The 21524-nt window shown below is 44.0% G+C and overlaps 2 protein-coding genes across 11 annotated transcripts in view; one reads left to right on the forward strand and one right to left on the reverse strand.

The window, feature by feature from the left end:
- Positions 1-21524, forward strand: part of TELO2 (telomere maintenance 2) — a 384906-nt gene that overhangs the window by 269614 nt on the left and 93768 nt on the right. The gene's annotated exons all lie outside the window — the stretch shown is intronic.
- Positions 1-21524, reverse strand: part of IFT140 (intraflagellar transport 140) — a 254848-nt gene that overhangs the window by 227789 nt on the left and 5535 nt on the right. For 4 of the 5 annotated variants that reach the window (XM_050968076.1, XM_050968074.1, XM_050968077.1 and 1 more), the window contains exons 2-3: positions 19387-19567; positions 14736-14957 (exon numbers count right to left, since the gene is read on the reverse strand). In XM_050968076.1, the coding sequence (XP_050824033.1) occupies positions 14736-14957; positions 19387-19533 (369 nt within the window). In that variant the 5' untranslated portion in view covers positions 19534-19567. Of the gene's footprint in view, positions 1-14735; positions 14958-19386; positions 19568-21524 lie in introns of those variants that run through there. The other variant, XM_050968079.1, reaches the window with a different exon arrangement.

Here is a 21524-nt window from a genome sequence, read left to right on the forward strand (position 1 = left end):
GCCAGTAACATGTTTTAATGTTTTTATAAGGTCTGTTTCTATAAATCTAATATATAACTAAACTATTCTTGTATGTAAAATGAATAAGGTTTTTAAAATGTTTAAGAAGCTTCATGTAAAATTAAGTTAAAATTTAGAGCCCCCTGGACCAGTGGCCAGAACCTGGGCAGTGAGAGTGCCATTGAAAAATCAGCTCGCGTGCTGCCTTCAGCATGCCTGCCATAGGTTGCCTATCCCTGCCGTAGACATTCCACCTTCCCAATATCACCACCAGTGCCCCTCGTTATTGGGTTGAACGGCTATGAAAACCAATATCCCAGTGAACGAAAAAAAGGTTCTCACGATCCCAAAGGACCAGGCCCCAGACCCAGGTCAATATACAAATTAGACTTTACCCACAAATCACGCTGCTGCCAATTCTTTAGAATCTAAAAATCTAAAGGTTTAATCATAAAAGAAAAAAAGATATAGATGAGAGCTAGAATTGGTTAAATGGAATCAATTACATACAGTAGCAAAGTTCTTGATTCAGGCTTGTAGCAGTGATAGAATAAACTGCAGGTTCAAATCAAATCTCTGGAGTATATCCACAGCTGGGATGGGTCATTCAGTTCTTTGTTCAGAGCTTCAGTTTGTAGCAAAGTCTCTCCAAAAGTAAGAAGCAGGATTGAAGACAAGATGGAGATGAGGCATCAGCCTTTTAGTCTCCTCCAGGTGTAAGGACACCTCTTTCATAGAATATCAGGATTGTCATGTAGTCCAACCCCCTGCTCAAAGCAGGACCAATCCCCAGACAGATTTCTGCCCCAGATGGCCCCCCTCAAGAACTGAACTCACAACCCTGGGTTTAGCAGGCTAATACTCAAACCACTGAGCTATCCTTCCTCTTACTATGGGAAGTTACAGCAAAAATGGAATTTGGGGTCCCATGGGCAAGTCACATGTCCATGCATTACTTAGTTTTTTACAGGCGGCAGCCATTGCTATCTTGACTGTCCCCAGGTAGACTTCTTATGTGGATTGGAATCTTCCAAGATCCGTTGTCAATTACTAAGGCCTAGTCTACACTACGATTTTAGGTCAAATTTAGCAGCATTACCTCGATTTAAGCCTGGACCCGTCCAAACGACAAAGCCCTTTTTTTCTCAACTTAAAGGGCTCTTTAAATAAATTTCTTTACTCCACCTCCAACAAGGGGATTAGCGCTGAAATCGGCTTTGCCGGGTCGAATTTGGGGTAGTGTGGATGCAATTTGACGATATTGGCCTCCAGGAGCTATCCCAGAGTGCTCCATTGTGACTGCTCTGGACAGCGCTCTCAACTCAGATGCACAAGCCAGGCAGACAGGAAAAGGCCTGCGAACTTTTGAATTTCATTTTCTTTTTGGACAGCGTGGCAAGGTACAGGTGAGTGCAGATCTCATCAGCACAGGTAACCATGATGGAGTCCCAGGATCACAAAAGAGCTTCAGCGTGGACTGAACAGGAGGTACGGGATCTGCTCGCCATACGGGGAGACGAATCCGTGCTAGCTGAACTCCGCTGCAGTAAATGAAATGCCAAAAGTCTCAAAGGGCATGAAGGACAGAGGCCATAACAGTGCGTGAAAATTAAGGAGCTAAGGCAAACCTACCACAAAACCAGAGAGGCAAACAGAAGATCTGGGGCAGAGCCGCAGACATGCTGCTTCTACACTGACCTCCATGCCATGCTAGAGGGTGCGGCCACCACTACTCTAATCCTGTGCTTTGACTCCATCAATGGAGATTCACACAACAGAGAAGCGGGTTTTGGGGATGAGGAAATGATGACGAAGAGATTGAAGATAGCTCACAGCAAGGAAGCGGAGAAACTGGTTTCCCCAACAGCCAAGATATGTTTCTCATCCTGGACCTGGAGCCAGTACCCCCGAACCAACCCAAGGCATGCTCATGGACCCTGTAGGCGGAGAAGGGACCTCTGGTGAGTGTACCTTTGTAAAATATTACACATGGTTTAAAGGCAAGCATGTTTAATGATTAATCTGCCCTGGCATTCGTGACGAGTACAACTACTGCAAAAGTCTGTTAACATGTATGGGGATGGAGCGCAAATCCCGGTGTTTGCTGGCATTCAGACAACATCTGTTCCTTATCTCTCATAGATTCATAGATTCTAGGACTGGAAGGGACCTCGAGAGGTCATCGAGTCCAGTCCCCTGCCCTCATGGCAGGACCAAATATTGTCTAGATCATCCCTGATAGACATTTATCTAACCTACTCTTAAATATCTCTAGAGATGGAGATTCCACAACCTCCCTAGGCAATTTATTCCAGTGTTTAACCACCCTGACAGTTAGGAACTTTTTCCTCATGTCCAACCTAAACCTCCCTTGCTGCAGTTTAAGCCCAGTGCTTCTTGTTCTACCCTTAGAGGCTAAGATGATCAAGTTTTCTCCTACCTCCTTATGACACCCTTTTAGATACTTGGAAACTGCTATCATGTCCCCTCTCAGTCTTCTCTTTTCCAAACTAAACAAACCCAAAACTTGTTTTAATAAAGTTATTTTTTTCTTATGCATCCACCATATTTATGGCAGTTTTATTTAGCTAATAACTTTTTTCAAAATGCTGCTTTAGTGCCTTTTTAATTGAATTCCAATTTCCATCCAAATACAGTTAGACACAAATCACAAGTAAAAGATTAATGATCATCTGGTAAACAAGGAATGTGTTGTTCACATTTTCTAACAAAATAAAAATGTAAGAATTAAGAATCTGAATAAATGTATTTTAAGCTACATGACTGCTCCTCAGGAGAGTGATATCATTCATGGTCACCTGGTTGAAATAGGGTGCTTTTATTAAGGGGACATTCAGAGGTGCCCGTTCCTGCTCTGCCGTTTGGCTGTGGCTGAACAGAAATGTTCCCCGCTGTTAGCCACGTGGTGGGGGGAGGGGTGAAATGATCATCCCAGAGAATAGCATGGCAGGGGGCGGGGGTATTTGGGTTTGTGCTGCATGTTAACCCACAAACTGCAGCCCCTCCTTTTAAACTGCAAACCCATTTTAAATGGCCAACCCAACAGTCGCTTGGTATGGGAAATGAGGGTGCTGCTATTTGAAACCATTCCCACATGTTATGAAGGTTAAAGAAGCCAAAAGACTGTGGCTTACCACAGCTGCCTGCAAGCCAAATTCTGTTGCCTGGCACTGCATGAGTGATCTTTTACACCAGACCAGCAGAACCTCAATATAAGAGGCAAAATGCTACCTTGTAACGAAAGCACATGTGCTGTGTAATGTGAACAGCAAGGTTTAACAGGAAAGAGTGATCTTATTGTTCTCTAAAATGTGTATTGTCCCCCAGCTGCCACAAAAGTTTCTCCATCGCAGAGGCTAGTGAAGATTAGAAGGCGAAAAAAAACACAGTTCGGATGAGATGTTCTTAGAGCTACTGCTGTCTTCCCACATTGACAGAGCACAGCAGAATGTGTGGAGGCAGACGATGTCAGAGTGCAGGAAAGCACAACAGGAACGTGAGGAGAGGTGGAGGGCTGAAGAGGATAGGTGGCATCAGCTTGTGGACAGAAGGCAAGAGTCGATGCTCCGACTGCTGGAGCATCAAACGGATATGGCATTCAGACAACATCCGTTCCTGTAGCCACAGCCCCTGTGTAACCAACTGCCCTCCTTCCCAAGTTCTATAGCCTCCTCACCCAGACGCCCAAGAACGCAGTAGGGGGGCCTCTGGCCACTCAGCCACTCTACCCCAGAGGATTGCCCAAACAACAGAAGGCTGGCCTTCAATAAGTTTTAAATGTTTTAAAGCGCAGTGTGGCCTTGTCCTTCCATCCTACCCCACCCCACCCCACGCTGCACTTCCCTCTTCCCCCACCCCTCCCGGGCTACCTTGGCAGTTAGCCCCCTATTTGTGTGATGAATTAATAAAGAATGCATGAATGTGAAGCAACAATGACTTCATTGCCTCTGCAAGTGGTGATCGAAGGTGGAAGGGGACGGTGTTTAGCTTACAAGGAAGTAGAGTGAACCAAGGGGTGGGGGAGGGAGGGATGTTCATCAAGGAGAAACAAACAGAACTTTCACACCATAGCCTGGCCAGTCATGAAATTAGTTTTCAAAGCTTCTCTGATGCACAGCGCGTCCTGCTGTGCTCTTCTAAACACGCTGGTGTCTGGCTGCACATAATCAGTGGCCAGGTGATTTGCCTCAACCTCCCACCCTGCCATAAATGTCTCTCTCTTACTCTCACAGAGATTGTGGAGCGCACAGCAAGCAGTAATAACAATGTGAATATTGGTTTCGCTGAGGTCTATCCGAGTCAGTAAACTGCGCCAGCGCGCTTCTAAACATCCAAATGCACATTCTACCACCATTCTGCACTTGCTCAGCCTATAGTTGAACAGCTCCCAACAACTATCCAGGGTGCCTGTGTAAGGTTTCATGAGCCATGGCATTAAGGGGTAGGCTGGGTCCCCAAGGGTAACTATAGGCATTTGAACATTCCCAATGGTTATTTTCTGGTCTGGGAAGAAAGTCCCTTCCTGCAGCTTTTGAAACAGACCAGAGTTCCTGAAGACACGAGTGTCATGTACCTTTCCCGGCCATCCCACGTTGATGTTGGTGAAACATCCCTTGTGATCCATCAGTGTTTGCAGCACATTGAAAAGTACCCCTTTTGGTTTATGTACTCGCTGGCTTGGTGCTCCGGTGCCAAGATAAGGATATGAGTTCCATCTATCGCCCCACCACAGTTAGGGAATCCCATTGCATCAAAGCCATCCAATATGACCTGTACATTTCCCAGAGTCACTGCCCTTGATATCAGCAGCTCTCTGATTGCGTGGGCTATTTGGATTACAGCAGCCCCCACAGTAGATTTACGCACTGCAAATTGATGCCCAACTGACCGGTAGCTGTCTCGCGTTGCAAGCTTCTACAGGGCTATCGTCACTTGCTTCTCAACTGTGAGGGCTGCTCTCATCTTGGTATTCTGACACTTCAGGCCAGGGGAAAGCAAGTCAAAGTTCGATGAAAGTGCCCTTACACATGCTAAAGTTTCACAGCCACTGGGAATCGTCCCAGACCTGCAACACTATGCGGTCCTACCAGTCTGTGCTTGTTTCCCGGGCCCAGAATCGGCGTTCCACAGCATAAACCTGCCTCATTAAACATCATGATGTGCAGATTGCCAGGGCCCGGATTTTGCAAGAAGTCGAGGACATAGAAATGGACATAATCAGTCTTGTCAGCGCGCTGCCATCGCCTCCTTGTCTGGTTTTGCTTTGGCAGGTTCTGCATATACTCCAGGATACTGCGCACGGTGTTTACTGTGCTCATAATTGCCGTGGTGATCTAAGCAGGCTCTATGATCCCAGTGCTATGGTGTCTGGGCTAAAAAAAGGCGTGAAACGATTGTCTGCTCTGACAGAAGGAGGGGCAACTGACAACACGGCTTACAGGGAATTACAGTCCACAAAGGGGGTGGCTTTGCATCAAGGAGAAACAAACAACTGTCACACAGAAGGGCCCTCTCAAAGATCGAACTCAAAACCCTAGGTTTAGCAGGCCATTGATTTCACAGAGGGCGGGAGGAAGCAAATGAATACAAAACAAATCAGGTCTATTTCTTGTTTTGATCCACTCCATCTATCTTTTACATCTTTAGGGTGGCAGCAGACGGTGCAGTTTGACTGCTAGCCATTGTCAGCTCCTAGATGCTCGGCAGAAGATGCTGCATTATGACTGCGAGCCATTGTCATCTCCTGGGTGCTCGGCAGAAGGAGTCTGTGCAGGCGCCCGTGACTGACCTCACCAAGGTCGGTTAAAAGAGCACCCAGGAATACAACAACGACAGCTACCAGTCATAACGCACCATCTGCTACCAAAAGGAAAGGAGCTGCTGCTGTGTAGCAATGCAGTCCCACGTCTGCCAGTTGCTCAGGCGCCCCTCACCAAGGGCGGTTAAAAGAGCACCCAGGAATATGACGACAATGGCTACCGGTCATAACGAACCATCTGCTACCAAAAGGCAAGGAGCTGCTGCTCTGTAACAGTGCAGTCCCACGTCTGCCAGCACGCAGGAGACTTACAGTGACGGTCAGCTATGCTTGCTGTGGTATGGTGTCTGCACAGGTAACCCAAGAAAAAGGGAATGAAACAATTGTCTGCCATTACTTTCACGGAGGGAGGGAGGGAGGGAGAGGGGGACCTGACAACATTTATCCAGAAATACCTGCGACACTGTTTTTGCCCCATCAGGCATTGGGATCTCAACCCAGAATCCCAATGGGCAGCGGAGACCACGGGAACTGTGGGATAGCTACTCACAGCTAACCACAGTGCAACGCTCCGGAAGTCGACGCTAGCCTCAGTACTGTGGACGCAGTCTGCTGACTTAATGCACTTAGAGCATTTTCTGTGGGGACACACACAATCGACTATATAAAAACTATTTCTAAAGAACTGACTTCTATTAATTCAACCTAACTTCGTAGTGTAGACGTACCCTAAGGCTACTTTAGAATCAAAACACATTGATATACAAGTACATAGCCAATATTCATAACTTCAACTACAAAAGTGATATACACACACAGATAGCCTAATTATAATCAACAAATCATAATCTTTCCATAGACACCTTACACAACAACCTTTGTACAATATTTGCTGCAAATATATAACAGTGGTTGCAACAATGATCTATACAGTAACAGGTTATGTCAGTAACGTAACGTCACAAGGGTTATTAGGATTTATTCTTTTTTCTTTAATATACTGTAAGTGAATTTAGTCCTCATGAAAATGAAAGATTAGGAGTACTTGTATGAAGCATAGCACAGCACTTCCACATAGCTCTTCCAACGCATCTCGCCTAAGGTCCGGCATATAGCATGGTTCTGAAGCCACACAAGTGACCATATAATTCTCCTCTTATCTTTAGGTTATCAGAATATAAGCTTTAATTTTTAAAAACAAAATCAATATATTTTCCATTCTTTTGGTTGCAAATATTATCTAAATGTTTACCAATGCAGTGGCGTCTGTTCAAGTGTGCAGAGAACCCAAAACAGTAGCAGTAAGACTGTGCCTTTCAAATGGTGGTTCGTGGACCACTGGTGGTTCAGAGTTCTGGCTGGTGGTCTCTGCTAAGTGAAGAGTCACATTTTGCTGGTTCTACTTTCTTTTTCCACCCTCAACTGCTTCTATAAGCAACCAAGTGCCTCATTATAAAGGGGAGCCTGGATGCCCATAAAAACAGCTGGAAATTACTCCCATATATATCCTGAGTTGAGGTCATCTTTCTGCTTGACAACTAAACACATCTTATTTTCAAGTCAGATTACTCCTTCCAGCCCTAAAAAAAAAGCTCACTATACCTTCAATATTTTAGTAACATCAAGGAAGAAATGGGGAAGTGTAATGGGCATAAAATTGCATAAGATTCATGACTCTCACTTCATGACCAGATTTTGATCCTTCAAAGCACACATTTCCCCCCCTTTCCTTTATGCCACCCAATAAATGGGTTTAACCATGATAATAAACCCAGACTCCATTCATGTTCTATTGATTCATGTCTCCTCATGTACCTGATCATGCCCCGATGGTTTACTTCAAAGCTCCACACGAGAATAAAAGAGAGCCCAAAATGGCTAAAAATATTTCTCTCTCCAAACGTTTATTAGGAAGAGAATTTTTTTTCCTTTTCACTGTGTAATGTCAAGTTAATCTTTGCTCTAACTACTAGCAAAGCCCGGAATCTGAAACTAAATTGTCTACTAGCATCTGCCTGAGGGAAAGTATTTGTGGAAGAGAATTAGAAGACAAGATTGGAGCCCTTGAATAAAAGTATTTACTCAGCCAAGGTCAAGCTAGTCTTCAATTTGCTTCCAAGCCAGTTTTCATCATGGCAACTGGAGATGACACAGTGACATTTGTATTAATGAGATTTATTTGTTAAGACATCTTGGTATCCTTTGAACCATTCTAACAGCCCAAAGCTTTTGCCTTTTGCTGTAAAAGCCATTTGTTTCATAAAGACATTTTCACTCAAGATAAAAGCAGCAAAGAATCCTGTGGCACCTTATAGACTAACAGACGTTTTGGAGCATGAGCTTTCGTGGGTGAATACTCACTTCGTCAGTGGTGAATACCCACTGCATCTGACGAAGTGGGTATTCACCCACGAAAGCTCATGCTCCAAAACGTCTGTTAGTCTATAAGGTGCCACAGGATTCTTTGCTGCTTTTACAGATCCAGACTAACACAGCTACCCCTCTGATACTTCTCACTAAATATACTTATACAAAACACCTGGACCCTTCCAATACTACTGAGCCATCAAAAGCTGGAAGTTATGCAAGGTATTATGTACTTAGAGTGTAAATAAAGAGCTCCTGATCCTCACTGGTTGCTGCTCAAATTTTAAGAAGCATTTTCAGTGGTTCTTGGAGCCTAAATTTGAATTACTGGGGGCCGGGCATTCCCAGATGAGGACACTAGGCTACAAAGATCCTTAAAGGAGATTAGGCGGAGGTCAAGTTTCACGATCTTCAAAACGTATCACTCCTCTTTCTGCAGGCATTCTCTTATGGTCCTGTAATTGAGCAGCTTTGATATCCAGAGGGAAAGAAAGCCATTTTGTTTCCTTTTCTTGAAGGATTTTATGTAAATAACAACAATAAATGGATATAGCCAGATAGGGGAGTACAAGTAAACAATGAGACAATATTGGTCTGCTTGATAGGCAGTGGTTTCTGCATGCCAGCAATTTCAATCTCACTATTGTTGCCCAATTTTCCTATAAGAAAGTGGACAAGTCGACTGTGGCTTTTATCTGTCAATTTCCTTGTCAAGACCTCCAAACATAATAGAAGTTTTACAGTCAATAATTAGATCTACACTTTTTCATTGATTCATACTGACAGTAAAAGCTGAAATCTCTGGAGCAGTTGTGTCTTATCCTAGGGAGTGTCAAAAAAGCTCACAGAAAATAGACAAAAGGAACAGCATTTTTTTTGGCTCAGGAATTGGCAAAAACAGAATCCAGTACTGAATATTTAGTGGCCAACATTGAATATCAATAGATAATTCCCCATTTTGCTACATAAAAGAGGGACCAACTCAACAAGAAATTAAGATTAATGTATTTAAAATATATTCCCACAACACATTTTCCCCCCGATGAGTCTTTTTGCTCTTTGCTCCAACTAAAAATACACTGATACTAGGAAGACTCAAGCATTTTTGCTGTGTTTGAGGGAGGGTCACTATACAAAAGTGGGGGGAGGATATGGGAGGGCTCATCGTAAAGACACTGGACTGAAACTAAGGAGATCTGGGTTCTACTGCCAGCTCTACCACAAACTTCCTAGGTGGCCTCAGGCAAGTTACACCACTGCTATGTGCCTCTGTTTCCACATCTGCAAAATGGTGATAAAACTACCACAAAATATGTTGTAAAGTTAAATTAATTAATATTTAAAGATTCTTAGATACAATAGTAATGAACACTACAGAAAAGCCAATAAATAAAGTTGGGGAAATCCTGATATAAACCCATTCCAGAAGAATGCAAAAAAATGGTTACCTGACTCTCGTAACTGTTGTTCTTCGAGATGTGTTGCTCATGTCCATTCCAAATCCCGCCCACCTCCCCTCTGTTGGAGTATTCCAGCAAGAAGTAACTGAGCAGGCGGCGGGTCAGCAGGAACCTATATACACTGCCATAAAGGCGCCACTCCAGGGCTCTCCACAGCTGACCTGACAGGTTTTACCACTAGGGGAAAAACCTTCAGACGATCGTGCACACAGCGCACGCACACACCTGTTGGAATGGACATGACAACACATCTCTAAGAACAACAGTCACCTACCTCTCGTAACCATTTTTTCTTCTTCTTCAAACGATTGTTCATGTGCATTCGAATAGGTGACTTCAAAGTAGTTTCCCTGGGAGAGAGGTCGGAGTTCACCTGGTTGCTGAGTACAGGACTGCATCATCCCTCGCCTCTTAGGTAATGGTGTAGGGTGACGTGAAAGTGTGGATGGAAGACCATGCTGCTGCCTTGCATATGTCCTGGATAGGGACGTGTGCCAGGAATACTGCGGACGACGCCTGTACTCTCAAGGAATGTGCCGTAAGCCGAGGGGCTGAAATTTTTGCCAGGTCGTAGCAAGTCCTGATACAGGACATGATCCATGATGAAATGAGCTGGGATGAGATTGGGAGCCCCTCATCATTTCTGTAATTGCAATAAAGAGCTATGGTAACTTACACAATGGCTTTGTGCGCTCAATGTAGAATATTAGGGCATGCCTAACATCCAGGGAATGGAACATGAGTTCTTAGTTACTAGTATGGGGCTTAGGGAAGAACACAGGTAAAAATAAAAGTCTTGGTTCAAATGAAACTGGGAGACTACCTTTGGCAGAAATGCAGGGTGAGGACGTAGTTGCAACTTGTCTTTATAAGAGACCATAAAGGGGGGCTCGGAAGCCAGCGTGCTGAGCTCGGATACCCTTCTGGCCGAGGTTCTGGCCACCAGAAAGGCCACCTTCCAGAAAAGGCAGGTTGCTATAGGCTCAAAAGGGCCCCCTCCCCCCCATGAGTGCAGACAGGACCACATTGAGGTCCCACTAGGGAACGGGCCATCATACCTGGGGATAAAAAAGTCTGTCCAAGTCACCATGGGATTACTAAAGACTGACCTACCCACTGCCCCTGGGTGAAAGGCCAAAATGGCAGCCAGGTATACCTTGAGAGATGATATTGCCAACCCCTGCTGCTTAAGTTATAATAGGTAATCCAAAATAAGGAGAATTGGCACTAGCTGTGGTTCGATTCCCCTCTGCAGAGATCAGATGGAAAAATGCTTCCATTTTGCCAGGTACATGGCATGAGGGTTTCCTACTTCCCAGCAGGACCTCCCTCACTGAGTCCAAACACTGACGCTCAAGAGCGTTCAGCCATAGAGTTTCCATGACATGAGGTGGAGGGACTCCAGACTGGGGTGTTGCAGACAGCCATGGTCCTGTGTGATTAGGGTCAGGCACACAGGAAGCGCTACTGATCTGTCCACTGAGAGGTTCAACAACATGGTGAACCAGTGCTGGTGGGGCCACACTGGCGCTATGAGGATCATCCCAGCGAGTCTTGAGGAGGACTTTGTGTATGAGATGGAAGGCCACGAACGCGTACAGCAGGTGACTCAGCCATGGAAGGTGAAGGTGGAGGGATAGCTCAGTGGTTTGAGCATTGGCCTGCTAAACCCAGGGTTGTGAGTTCAAATCCTTGAGGAGGCCATTTAGGGAACTGAGGCTAAGGAAAAAAAAACAACCCACACCCACCTATCTGGGGACTTGTCCTTCTTTGAGCAGGGGATTTGATTAGATGATCTCCTGAGGTCCCTTCCAACCCTGATATTCTATGATTCCACAATGGAGCCTGGGCTGTGATTCAGGGAAGAGCAGAACCACTGTCACTACCTGTTGCTCTGTGTCATGCACAGGTCTATGTGAGGAGAGCCCCATCTCTGGAAAAAATCAAGTGCATGATGTCCAGCCTGAGGCACCATTCATGACCATGAAATGATCAGCTAGCTCATTTTGCACTCCTGGAAGGTGCAATGCCTCTAGATGTATCAAGTGGACGATGCAAAAATCCCATAGCTCAAGGGCTTCCTGGCACAGGGGAGAGGAAGAAGCCCCACCCTGTTTGCTTATACAGACAACACTGCAGCGATGTTCTGTCAACGCCAACACACATGCACCCTGCAGGCAGGCCTGGAACACTTGGCATGCCAGACAAACCGCCCTCAGCTCCCTTATGTTGATATGCAGCAATAGTTCTGTGTGGGACCATAGGCCTTGGGCTCTGATATTGCCCATGTGCCCTCCCAACTCAAGCACCGAGGTAGCCGTGATTCGGGATAGCATATGTTGGGGTTTGGCAGAGGGTACTCCCACACAACTTGTGGTTGCAGCCACCAGTGGAGAGACTCGAGGATGCAAGGGTGGAGGGTAACTATTGCATCAAGCAGGTCCCTGCCCAGCCTGTGCACCTACACCAACCATGCCTGGAGGGGCCGAAGGCATAATCTAGCACGCTGGACCACGTATGTGCAGGCCACCACATGCCCAGATAGCTTCATGCAATTTCCAGCCATGGTTGTGGGAAATCGGCTAAGAATTTCAGTAGTGTCCATGAGTGCTTGGAAGCACACCTCAGGCAGGAATGCTTTGGCCTGCATAGAGTCCAAGACAGCCCTATGAATTCTATTCTCTGCGTCGGAGCCAGTGTGGATTTGGGCACATTCAATACGAGTCCGAGCCTGCAGAATGTGGCCTGCGCCAGAGACACATGCTCTGTGGCCCGTGCTTGCAACTTGGCGTTGATGAGCCAGTCATCTAGGTACGGGATTACTTGCACCTGACATTTCTGGAGGAAGGCTGCCACAACCACCATACATTTGATGAATAACCCGGGGGCCGCCGAGAGCCCAAATGGGAGCACCCTAAACGGACAGTGCTGGCCACTGACCACAAATCTCAGGAATAGTCTGTGGGCATCTCTCAATTCAAGGGTGGCATACCAGTCCCCTGGATCCAGGGAAGGAATGATGGTAGCCAGAGAGATCATGTGCAACTTCACTCTCCCTATGAATGTGTTGAGGTCTCACAGATCCAGAGGAAATAGCAGGAGTAGAACTCCTTGCCCCTGAACTCCTGAGGAATCTCCTGTTGCCCCAGAGAGAGATGTGATTGCACCTCCTGCAAGAGGAGCTGTTCATGAGAAGGGTCCCTGAAGAGCGATGGGGAAGGAGGGTGGGAGGGAATAGAATATCCCACCCCTACTGTGCTGTGGACCCAGCAATCTTATGTGATCTGGAACAATCATGTATGGCGATCTAGAAGGAACCTCCGGGGCAAGGATGTCCACCATTGGGTCAGACTCCTCCATCATCTCTTCTGCCTGGTGTCCATTGATGGTAGGGTGGCTGTGGTGACTGCCACCGCCTCATTTGGTGAGGAGGAGACTCATAGGACAGGGTCTTCCTGTCTCCCTGGAAGCTGGGTCAGGTACCTCAGAGCCTCCTGTGACTGGAGGTGGCTCTAGTGTCACTGATGGCACTGTTTCCAAGTGCTGCACCTCAGCGTGACAGCCCAGAGTCCCTGTCTTTTGTGGGGTCCTCAGGAGCCCTGGGGAGTGTGGCAAGCCAACAACGTTGCCGGGGGGATAGGCGGAGGGCACAGGATGCAGATGTCATCAATGCCTGCCTGAAGCCCTGACCCTGATGGAAGGTCCAAGGGGTCCAAAAGGGCCATTGGACTGTGCCCTGCCACTGGGGCGGCCAGGCAACTGCCGGTGCCAATGATTCCACTGATCTGTGATGCCGGGAGTGATAGTGGCTGCATAGAAAGACAGAAGACTCAGAGTCTGACCTGGATGAGTAGTCTGTGCCCAACCACAGGGGGTGGAGCCCGACGGTGCTGGGGAGCAGTACCAGGAAGATGGTGAGCAGCGCTGTAAAAATCACAGGCTTGCTACAATGATGAACCAGATGCAGTGCTGCCTTCAGGGTGCCGGAGCTACATGAGGTGCCAGGATAGACGCTGCAGCTGGTGCCACGGACATTGCCGGGGCTTGTGATGCCGGGGCCTGTGCTGGGACCTTGCAGGTATCCAGCATGGAGGGAAGGTTGAGCTCTTCCTCTAAATCCTCCCAAGTCAAGGAGGCCACCAGCACTGGACTCGATGGACCTCCTGTTGGGGCCAGAGTCAGGAGTGCTGGGTCTTGAGGACCACACCGTGGGTGTCCCACCAGAGGATGCATCCCGCTGGAGTCCCCTCGTGGCTTCTTGATGGGGGAATGAGCCTTGTCCACCTTCTTTCTTATGCAGCACCAGGGACTGTGAGCAGTGCTGCCTGGTGGCACTGGCCTTATGAGTCGGGGAGTGGCGCCAGTGCTCCTTGGAGGAGTCCTTCCTCAGTGCCGGGACATCCCGCATCGAGGCCCGGGCACTGTGCACCGATGATGCCGGTGCCACTTTCAGTGCTGGCTGTGGGTGGAGGGCCAACTCCATCAGGAGGAGCTTCAAATGATAGTCCCACTCTCTCTCTCTCAGTCCTGGGTCTAAAACTCCTGTAAATTGGATACTTATCTGTCTGATGGCCCTCTCCTGAACACTTGAGACAGGCAGCGTGCAGATCGTCTGTGGGCATAGGTTTCACACAGCTCTCACACATCTTAAACTCCTGCGACCAAGGCATGCCCCAGTTCCTGGTGAAACTAGGGCGGAGGGGAACCCACCAAAGTAAGATCAAACTACTATGTACAACAAAGAAAAAGGGAACCACTAGGTAGGCACTTGTGAATGCAAGAGACTGCGCTGTTCCCATGACCATCACTGGCAGTAAGAAGGAACTGAGCAGGCAGCCATAAAAGGTGTCACTCCAAGGGTCTCCGCAGCCGACTTGACGGGTACCTCTAGGGGAAAAACTTCTGATGATCATGCATGCGGCGTGCGCACACATCTATTGGAATGCACATGAGCAATCACTCAAACAAGAACTAATACTTATTATGATGAAATTAGACTCATCTTTTCCTTGAAATCCCCTCCTCCCCCATTAGTCCATTACCGTTAAAAATCCAATTTTCATTCTCCATCTCCGGGATTCATTATACAGCATAAAGCACACTGATGACATGTCAGTTTCACTACTTACCCTATCACCAGACACAAGGCGGGTACCATTAGTACTCCACTTTAGAACAGTAATTTCAGCATTATGGTTGGGGGGTACTGTGTGGTGCTCTTTGTCCTGTTTGTTAAGCACCACCACTTCCCCTGTCTCCCAGCCCACTGCAAGGATCAGTTGGGATGGATGCCAGCTAAGGGATGTGGCCCGAAAACTCCTTTCACTGTGTGAATCAGGCACATGCTCTCCCTGCAAATGGAAACAAACAAACCTCATTACAGCGATTTGGGATAAACACTCTTCCAATTCAACACACATCTGCCCTCCACCAAGTAAGATATCTTCTGCCATAGAGACAAGATAAGCATAGATCACACTGCAGTAACATCTGAAGTGGGGACACACAAGACCTTTCTTTCCTGTGTTGCTCACAAGTACTTCACGTATATAAATATTTGTTTTAAAAAAGTGATAGGACAATTATTTATGAACACACACAATATTGGTATTAAAAGTCTCCGACACTAAAGAAACTTACATTCATGTACTGGGGACTGAGAAGGTTTCTAGGACTGAAGGTACAAGAGGACACTTTTGACAGTCAAGGTAAGTGATGGAATATTTTTCTACAGGCCAACTTCTGTTGTTGAAGGAGACAAGCTTTCAAGCTACACAGAGCTCTTCTTCGGGTCTGGGAAAGGTGCTCAGAGCGTCACAGCCAAATATAAGGTGGAACAGATTGTTCAGCATAAGTAGTTAATGCATATTCTCAGAGACTGTTCAAGGTGAAGTGGTTCATTAACACACCTCAGTCATATGACAAAAGAGGAGGTTTAGTGGGCTTAAAAGACTGCCTGTCTTCTTTCTGGACTATTCTTGAATTCTCATGTTTGAGCAAAAAAATTATAGTTGTTACTCTATGGTACTATTATTTTAGATGCAGTTGTGATAAAAAATAAAGAACTGAAATAGGCAGATCTTCCTTTTACAAGCTCACCTTTAAAGTATTACAGAGTGTCAGTGAATGCAATGAGTAATACTAAATGAGCAGTATGGTAATGATACTTAAATAACTTCATTGACTTATTTTCTCTAAAGACTATCCACCTTCAAGATCACCATCATTTTCTATACTTTCCGAGTTATCTGCCAATGATAGTGTTTCAGTCACATCAGGTATGTCACATAGCCATAGTATATCACCTTTAGCAAAAAGAAAAAAAAAACCTCCATCATCCAGAAACAACCATACATAAGTTTGTGATAAGAACCAGCAGATTACAAAATAAGAGGTAATTGATGAAAAAATTGCCTGGTTTGTTTATGCAACAAACTCTCCTTTCCATATAATTGAGAACCCACACTTCGTTAACATGGTTCAGTCATTAAGACCAGGATACAGTCCACCCAACAGAGTAGATGCTGCAGGCAAATTGCTGGATAAAGTGTATGAAAGAGAAATTGAGCAGCGTGCAAAAGGTCTAGAGGGTAAAATTGTTAACCTAGGTCTTGATGGATGGAGCAAAGTCCACAATGATCCTGTTATATGTGCCTGTGAGATAACAGAAGGAGGGAATGTTTTCCTTACAGAAACAATTGATACATCAGGAAATGTACACACAGCAGAATACTTACAAGAAGTAGCAGTAAAAACTGTAACAAACTGGGGGAAAAAATTCAAATGTCTAGTATGCAGTTTGGTCACAGACAATGCTGCTAATGTATCCAAGATGAGAAGAAATTATTTAGAAGAGAGTCCTAAGCTAATAACATATGGTTGCAGTGCTCATTTGATCTACCTCCTAGCCAAAGACTTCAGTGTTCCAGAAATAAAGCCTAATAGTGAAGTATTTTGCAATTTCAACAACAACCACTTTGCAGCAGCTGCTCTGAAAAAAGGTAGGAGGAACCAAGCTAACTCTCCCACAAGACATGCGATGGAACTCAGTAGTGGACTGTTTTGAGCACTATATCAAGAACTGGCCTAATCTGACGCCAGTTTGTGAACAAAATAGTGAAAAAATAGATGGCACCATGACAGCCAAAGTTCTCAACACTGGGCTTAAGAGAAATGTTGAACACATGCTGAGTACCCTGAAGCCTATTTCTGTAGCCTTGAACAAAATGCAGGGAAATAGCTATTTCATTGCTGACACTGTTGAAATTTGGAAGGAACTGAGTGAGATCTTAAAAAGAGAAGTATGCACTGACAGAGTTAAATTACAAGCATTAAAAAAAACAAATGGGACAAGAACTATCTCCAGCTCAATATTCTCAATACTTGGTACCAGGGTCAAACCTTAACTGCTGAAGAAGAGGAGTTGGCTATGACATGGACATCCAGCAATCATCCCTCCATAATGCCAACTATAATAAACTTCAGATGAACCATTCACAACATATTTGTTTGCTGATGATGTTTTAAAGAAAGTCACACCAGTGACCTGGTAGAAGTCACTTAAGTGATAATCTCACTTTTAACAGCAGTAGCTTCTTCTGCCAGTGTAGAAAGAATTTTTTCCTTTGGACTAATTCATTCCAAACTGAGAAATCTTTTGGAACCTGAAAAGGCAGGGAAGCTTGTTTTTCTTTTCCAGGTTATGAACAAACAGGAAAATGAAGGTGAAGACGACCGAGTTAGCTGCAGAAGCCAATATTTTAAGTTTCTCATATTGACATGGCCGACATAGTCAATTAAAGTTTTGGGTTTTTTTTTTTTTTTTAATATTTAACTAAAATAGTTAAATGAAAAACAATTTTAACAAAAACAAACCTGATTTTAAAAATCTTGAATGTTTAAATTCAAAAATTCATATGCTTGTTTTGTTAAAATAGTATATGTTTGCTGTTGAAGAACAAAAAAATATCCAGAATACATAACATCTTTGTTTTAGTTAAATAAAACAATTTAAATGTCTGTCTCATGATGTTCTCTTCCTAATACAGCATGGCAAGAAAATCCACCAAATATTAATGATTAACCTGTTGAATTGGAGATATTTATGAAGCCATTGGGATATCAACTATCTGCTTCAATTACCTTTGGTAAATGAAATAACCAATCATTCATTTTTGGATATAGCTGTAAAACTGATCTGAAAAGTTTTCAAAATAACTCACTTATAAAAATGAAATCTACATCTATCTCTGAGTTGTGAAGAATATATATTAAGGTTATAACAACCAACAAAAATGCACTTTTATGTAGTTATCTATGATTAAAGTGAGTCTTCCTGACTAGTGATTTAAATCAAATCCACCCTGCTTGAGAAGTCTATAAACAGTTCTTGTGGGGGGCATCACTGTCCACACTAGGGAAATCATGCTAGAACTGTAGTAGGCAATAACCATAACATGGACAGATCCTATATGATAAAATAATCTGACTCCAGCAAACTGGCTCACCCTCTAGGTGGAGAAATTATTCTGTTTTTTACATTCTCTGATACGGAGAACACAGATTCAAGCTGAAGCCTCAATAAATATTTCCTTGGGGCTGAATATCCCAGGACTGCTCGGGGAGGGGGGGCAAGTGGGGCAATTTGCCCCAAGCTCCACAGGGGCCCCTCACGAGAATATAGTATTTATGGTATTGCAACTTATTTTTTTATGGAAGGGGCCCCTGAAATTGCTTTGCCCCAGGCCCCCCTGAATCCTCTGGGCAACTCTGAAATATCCCAAGATAAATTTTGGCTTGGTGTTCACAAGAACTAAGCAGGCATCCATTTCACTGTCATTTTTTTCCCCTTAAATCAAACTAATGACTTCTCAAGCTACATTCTTCTTGCTTTGCCTATTATAAATTTCAAATATTGCCAAAGGAAATATTTTTTCCTTCGTTTGTGTGTACACAGGGGGAAAAAACCCCAACATTTAGTGATAAAAATCCAATTCTTCCAAGCCTAACTAAGCCTAACAGCTTTAAACCTAATACAGACTAAATCATAATATACTGATTGTCATCTTGGGACATTATTATTCTATGATTCTATCAAGTTGCAGTGGGGGAGGTTTAGGTTGGATATTAGGAAAAACTTTTTCACTAGGAGGGTGGTGAAGCACTGGAATGGGTTACCGAGGGAGGTGGTGGAATCTCCATCCTCAGAGGTTTTTAAGGTCAGGCTTGACAAAGCCCTGGGGGAGATGATTTAGTTGGGACTTGGTCCTGCTTTGAGCAGGGGGTTGTACTAGAGGACCTCCTGAGGTCCCTTCCAACCCTGATATTCTATGACATGAAGTAATGTTTAATCCATGGTATGTTGCTGTATATTTGGCAGGTATAGTTGTATTTCTCATTCTATGACCACTAGGTAGCCCCTAGATCAATGGTATGCTGGCAATCAGCACAAAGAAAAATAAAAAAAGTCAGTAGTCTGTAAAACTCAAGGTGGTGTTTCTGTTGTTTAGATACAATTAATTCATGAGGAACTCACTGCTGACTTCAGGAAAAGTCTAAAATTAAATTAGGACAATTTGATTAGCCATCAACATCACTGAACATTATGAGCAACCAAAATTGATAGAGAAGGATTCCAGGAATATAAACTAGCCAACAAAATATATGTATTTAAAAAAACCTGCTAAACTTCATAATTCTGTTCCACCACAGATATAACAGCAATCAAGAGATCACAGCAAAGTAACATCAAGACCAAAGTAGAAGTTGCTGGATGCTTACCTGTTCCAAATAGATATCCACACTGCCTCCAGATGTTGGGCTAACGGAAGCAACAGCCAGAAGCGGATGAAGAGGGTGCCAAGTTATGTGGGAAGGGGACCCAACTGAATCAGGGACTTCTATTCTGTGATCAACATACACAGCCATAGTGACATTACACAGTCCTAGGTAGAGTCCAGATCTGCGCAAGGAAAGAAAAAAAAACATTTCTAACTGATTAAATTAAGAACTGGGCAAGATTAAAAAAAATCATGTCTCCTTCACTGTGCTATGGTGAAAATAAAAAGGATGAAAATGATGTTTTGGTACAACCTTTAAAAGCACAAAATTTCCATACTGAAATAGTCCAATGGTCCACAAGCCAGTATCTTGCCTCTAGCAGTGGCCTGAACTGGATTATTTCAAAGAAAAGTGAAGGAATCCAGAATTTCCCTGACAAATGTACAGCAACATACCATGGATTAAACATTACTTCATGTCTCAAGATGACAATCAGTATACTAGCTTTAAATCTAATAGAGGCTATATCATGTTAGGCTTAGTCAGGCTTGGAAGAATTGGATTTTTATCACTCTGTTGATAAACATCCATTTCCCTGTATACACATAGAGACAGCAAAATAGGTAGCAGAGACAAACTCCTCCCACCCCCCCATATAGTACAGTACTGTGTTAAATGTAAACTACTACAATATAAACTTAAAGTTTAAAAGAAATTGACAAGGTAAGGAAACTGTTTCTGTCCTTGATTCATTTAAATGAAGATAGTTAAAAGCAACATTTTTCTTCTGCATAGTAAAGTTTCAAAGCTCTATTAAGTCAATGTTCAGTTGTAAGATTTTGAAAGAACAACACAATGTTTAGTCCACAGTCACAAACATTTCAGTGTTACGAACAACCTCCATTCCTGAGGTGTTCACAACTCTGAAGTTTTACTGGAATGTGTGAAAGAGAGTGTACAGTAGAATAGGATGGACACTGCATCATCTACTGCAGGAATTTCCAATATCCATAGCTGTGGAATTGGAGTCTCAAGGGATTAAGGCTTAAAAACATATTCACAGTAACCAGTCAAATAGAATACAGAACATACAGTGTTTGCTTCTCCAAGCTTTTGTTGTTATAATTGTTTCAATTAGCAACCACTTCGCAACTTTATTAGTTAAAACATAAAAAGCAATAATAAAAATAAACTAAAAAGACATGGCATAAGGGTATACATTTTGACTTGGACATACATTGTCTGCTATTAAGCAGTCTTTACAACAATTATAAGTTGATTAGGCTAATCAATATTGCAAAATTTGATTCTAGTGCTTATTCTGAAGAAATTATCTTGATTAGGAATTAATTTGTAGTAACATTCCTCCTGGGCAAACCTATACATTCTAGGTTTAACAGCAATATACATCTGCAATGTCTCACAATGTCTCAGAATCAGCAAGAAAACATGCGCTCTCTCACACACAACACATGCTATATATAAAGACAACAGGAGTCTGGCATATGTGATTTTACTTCAATATGCAAAGACTGTATGGTAGAACACCAAATCATTCTTTATTCTTCATGGCAGCAGCAAAACATTAAAATGTTTGCAGATAAATCAACACAAATGTACTGTTTCTCCAAAATTCTGAACTGCTGAGCTACAGCAGAAGCTGGGGACAGATCCTGGAACCTTCATGAGTTCAACAAGTGTATGAATAAGGACTCCTTGCAGAGTAAAGGTTTCAGGATAAAATCTTTGGCTCTTGCTGATAGGTTTCTGCATGCTCTCAAGAATAAAATTAAAAGGAAAGAACCCAGGCAGATAGAGGAGGAGATGTACCCATCTTGTGCTAGGGCAGAGAAGCTGAGAGATGGTAGTCACTGACAAAATTCAATGTGTTTTCAGGCATTTAATCTGAGATGTATGCCTGAAATTATTTGTAAAATACACAACAACCACCAACAACCCCTCCTCCCCTAAACCCTCCTGTGCCCCCTTCTCCCCAACCCTCTTCTGCAGCCCCTTCTTCCCTAACCCATGTACACCACTTCTGTGCCCCTTCTCCCCTAATCCTCCTGATCCCTAAACCCTGTACTCCCTTCTCTCCAACCCCTCCTGCACCTTTCTTAACTAACCCCTGCACTGTT

The sequence above is a fragment of the Gopherus flavomarginatus genome, chromosome 9 (assembly GCF_025201925.1).
Source record: "Gopherus flavomarginatus isolate rGopFla2 chromosome 9, rGopFla2.mat.asm, whole genome shotgun sequence".
In the NCBI taxonomy this organism is placed as follows: domain Eukaryota; kingdom Metazoa; phylum Chordata; order Testudines; family Testudinidae; genus Gopherus; species Gopherus flavomarginatus.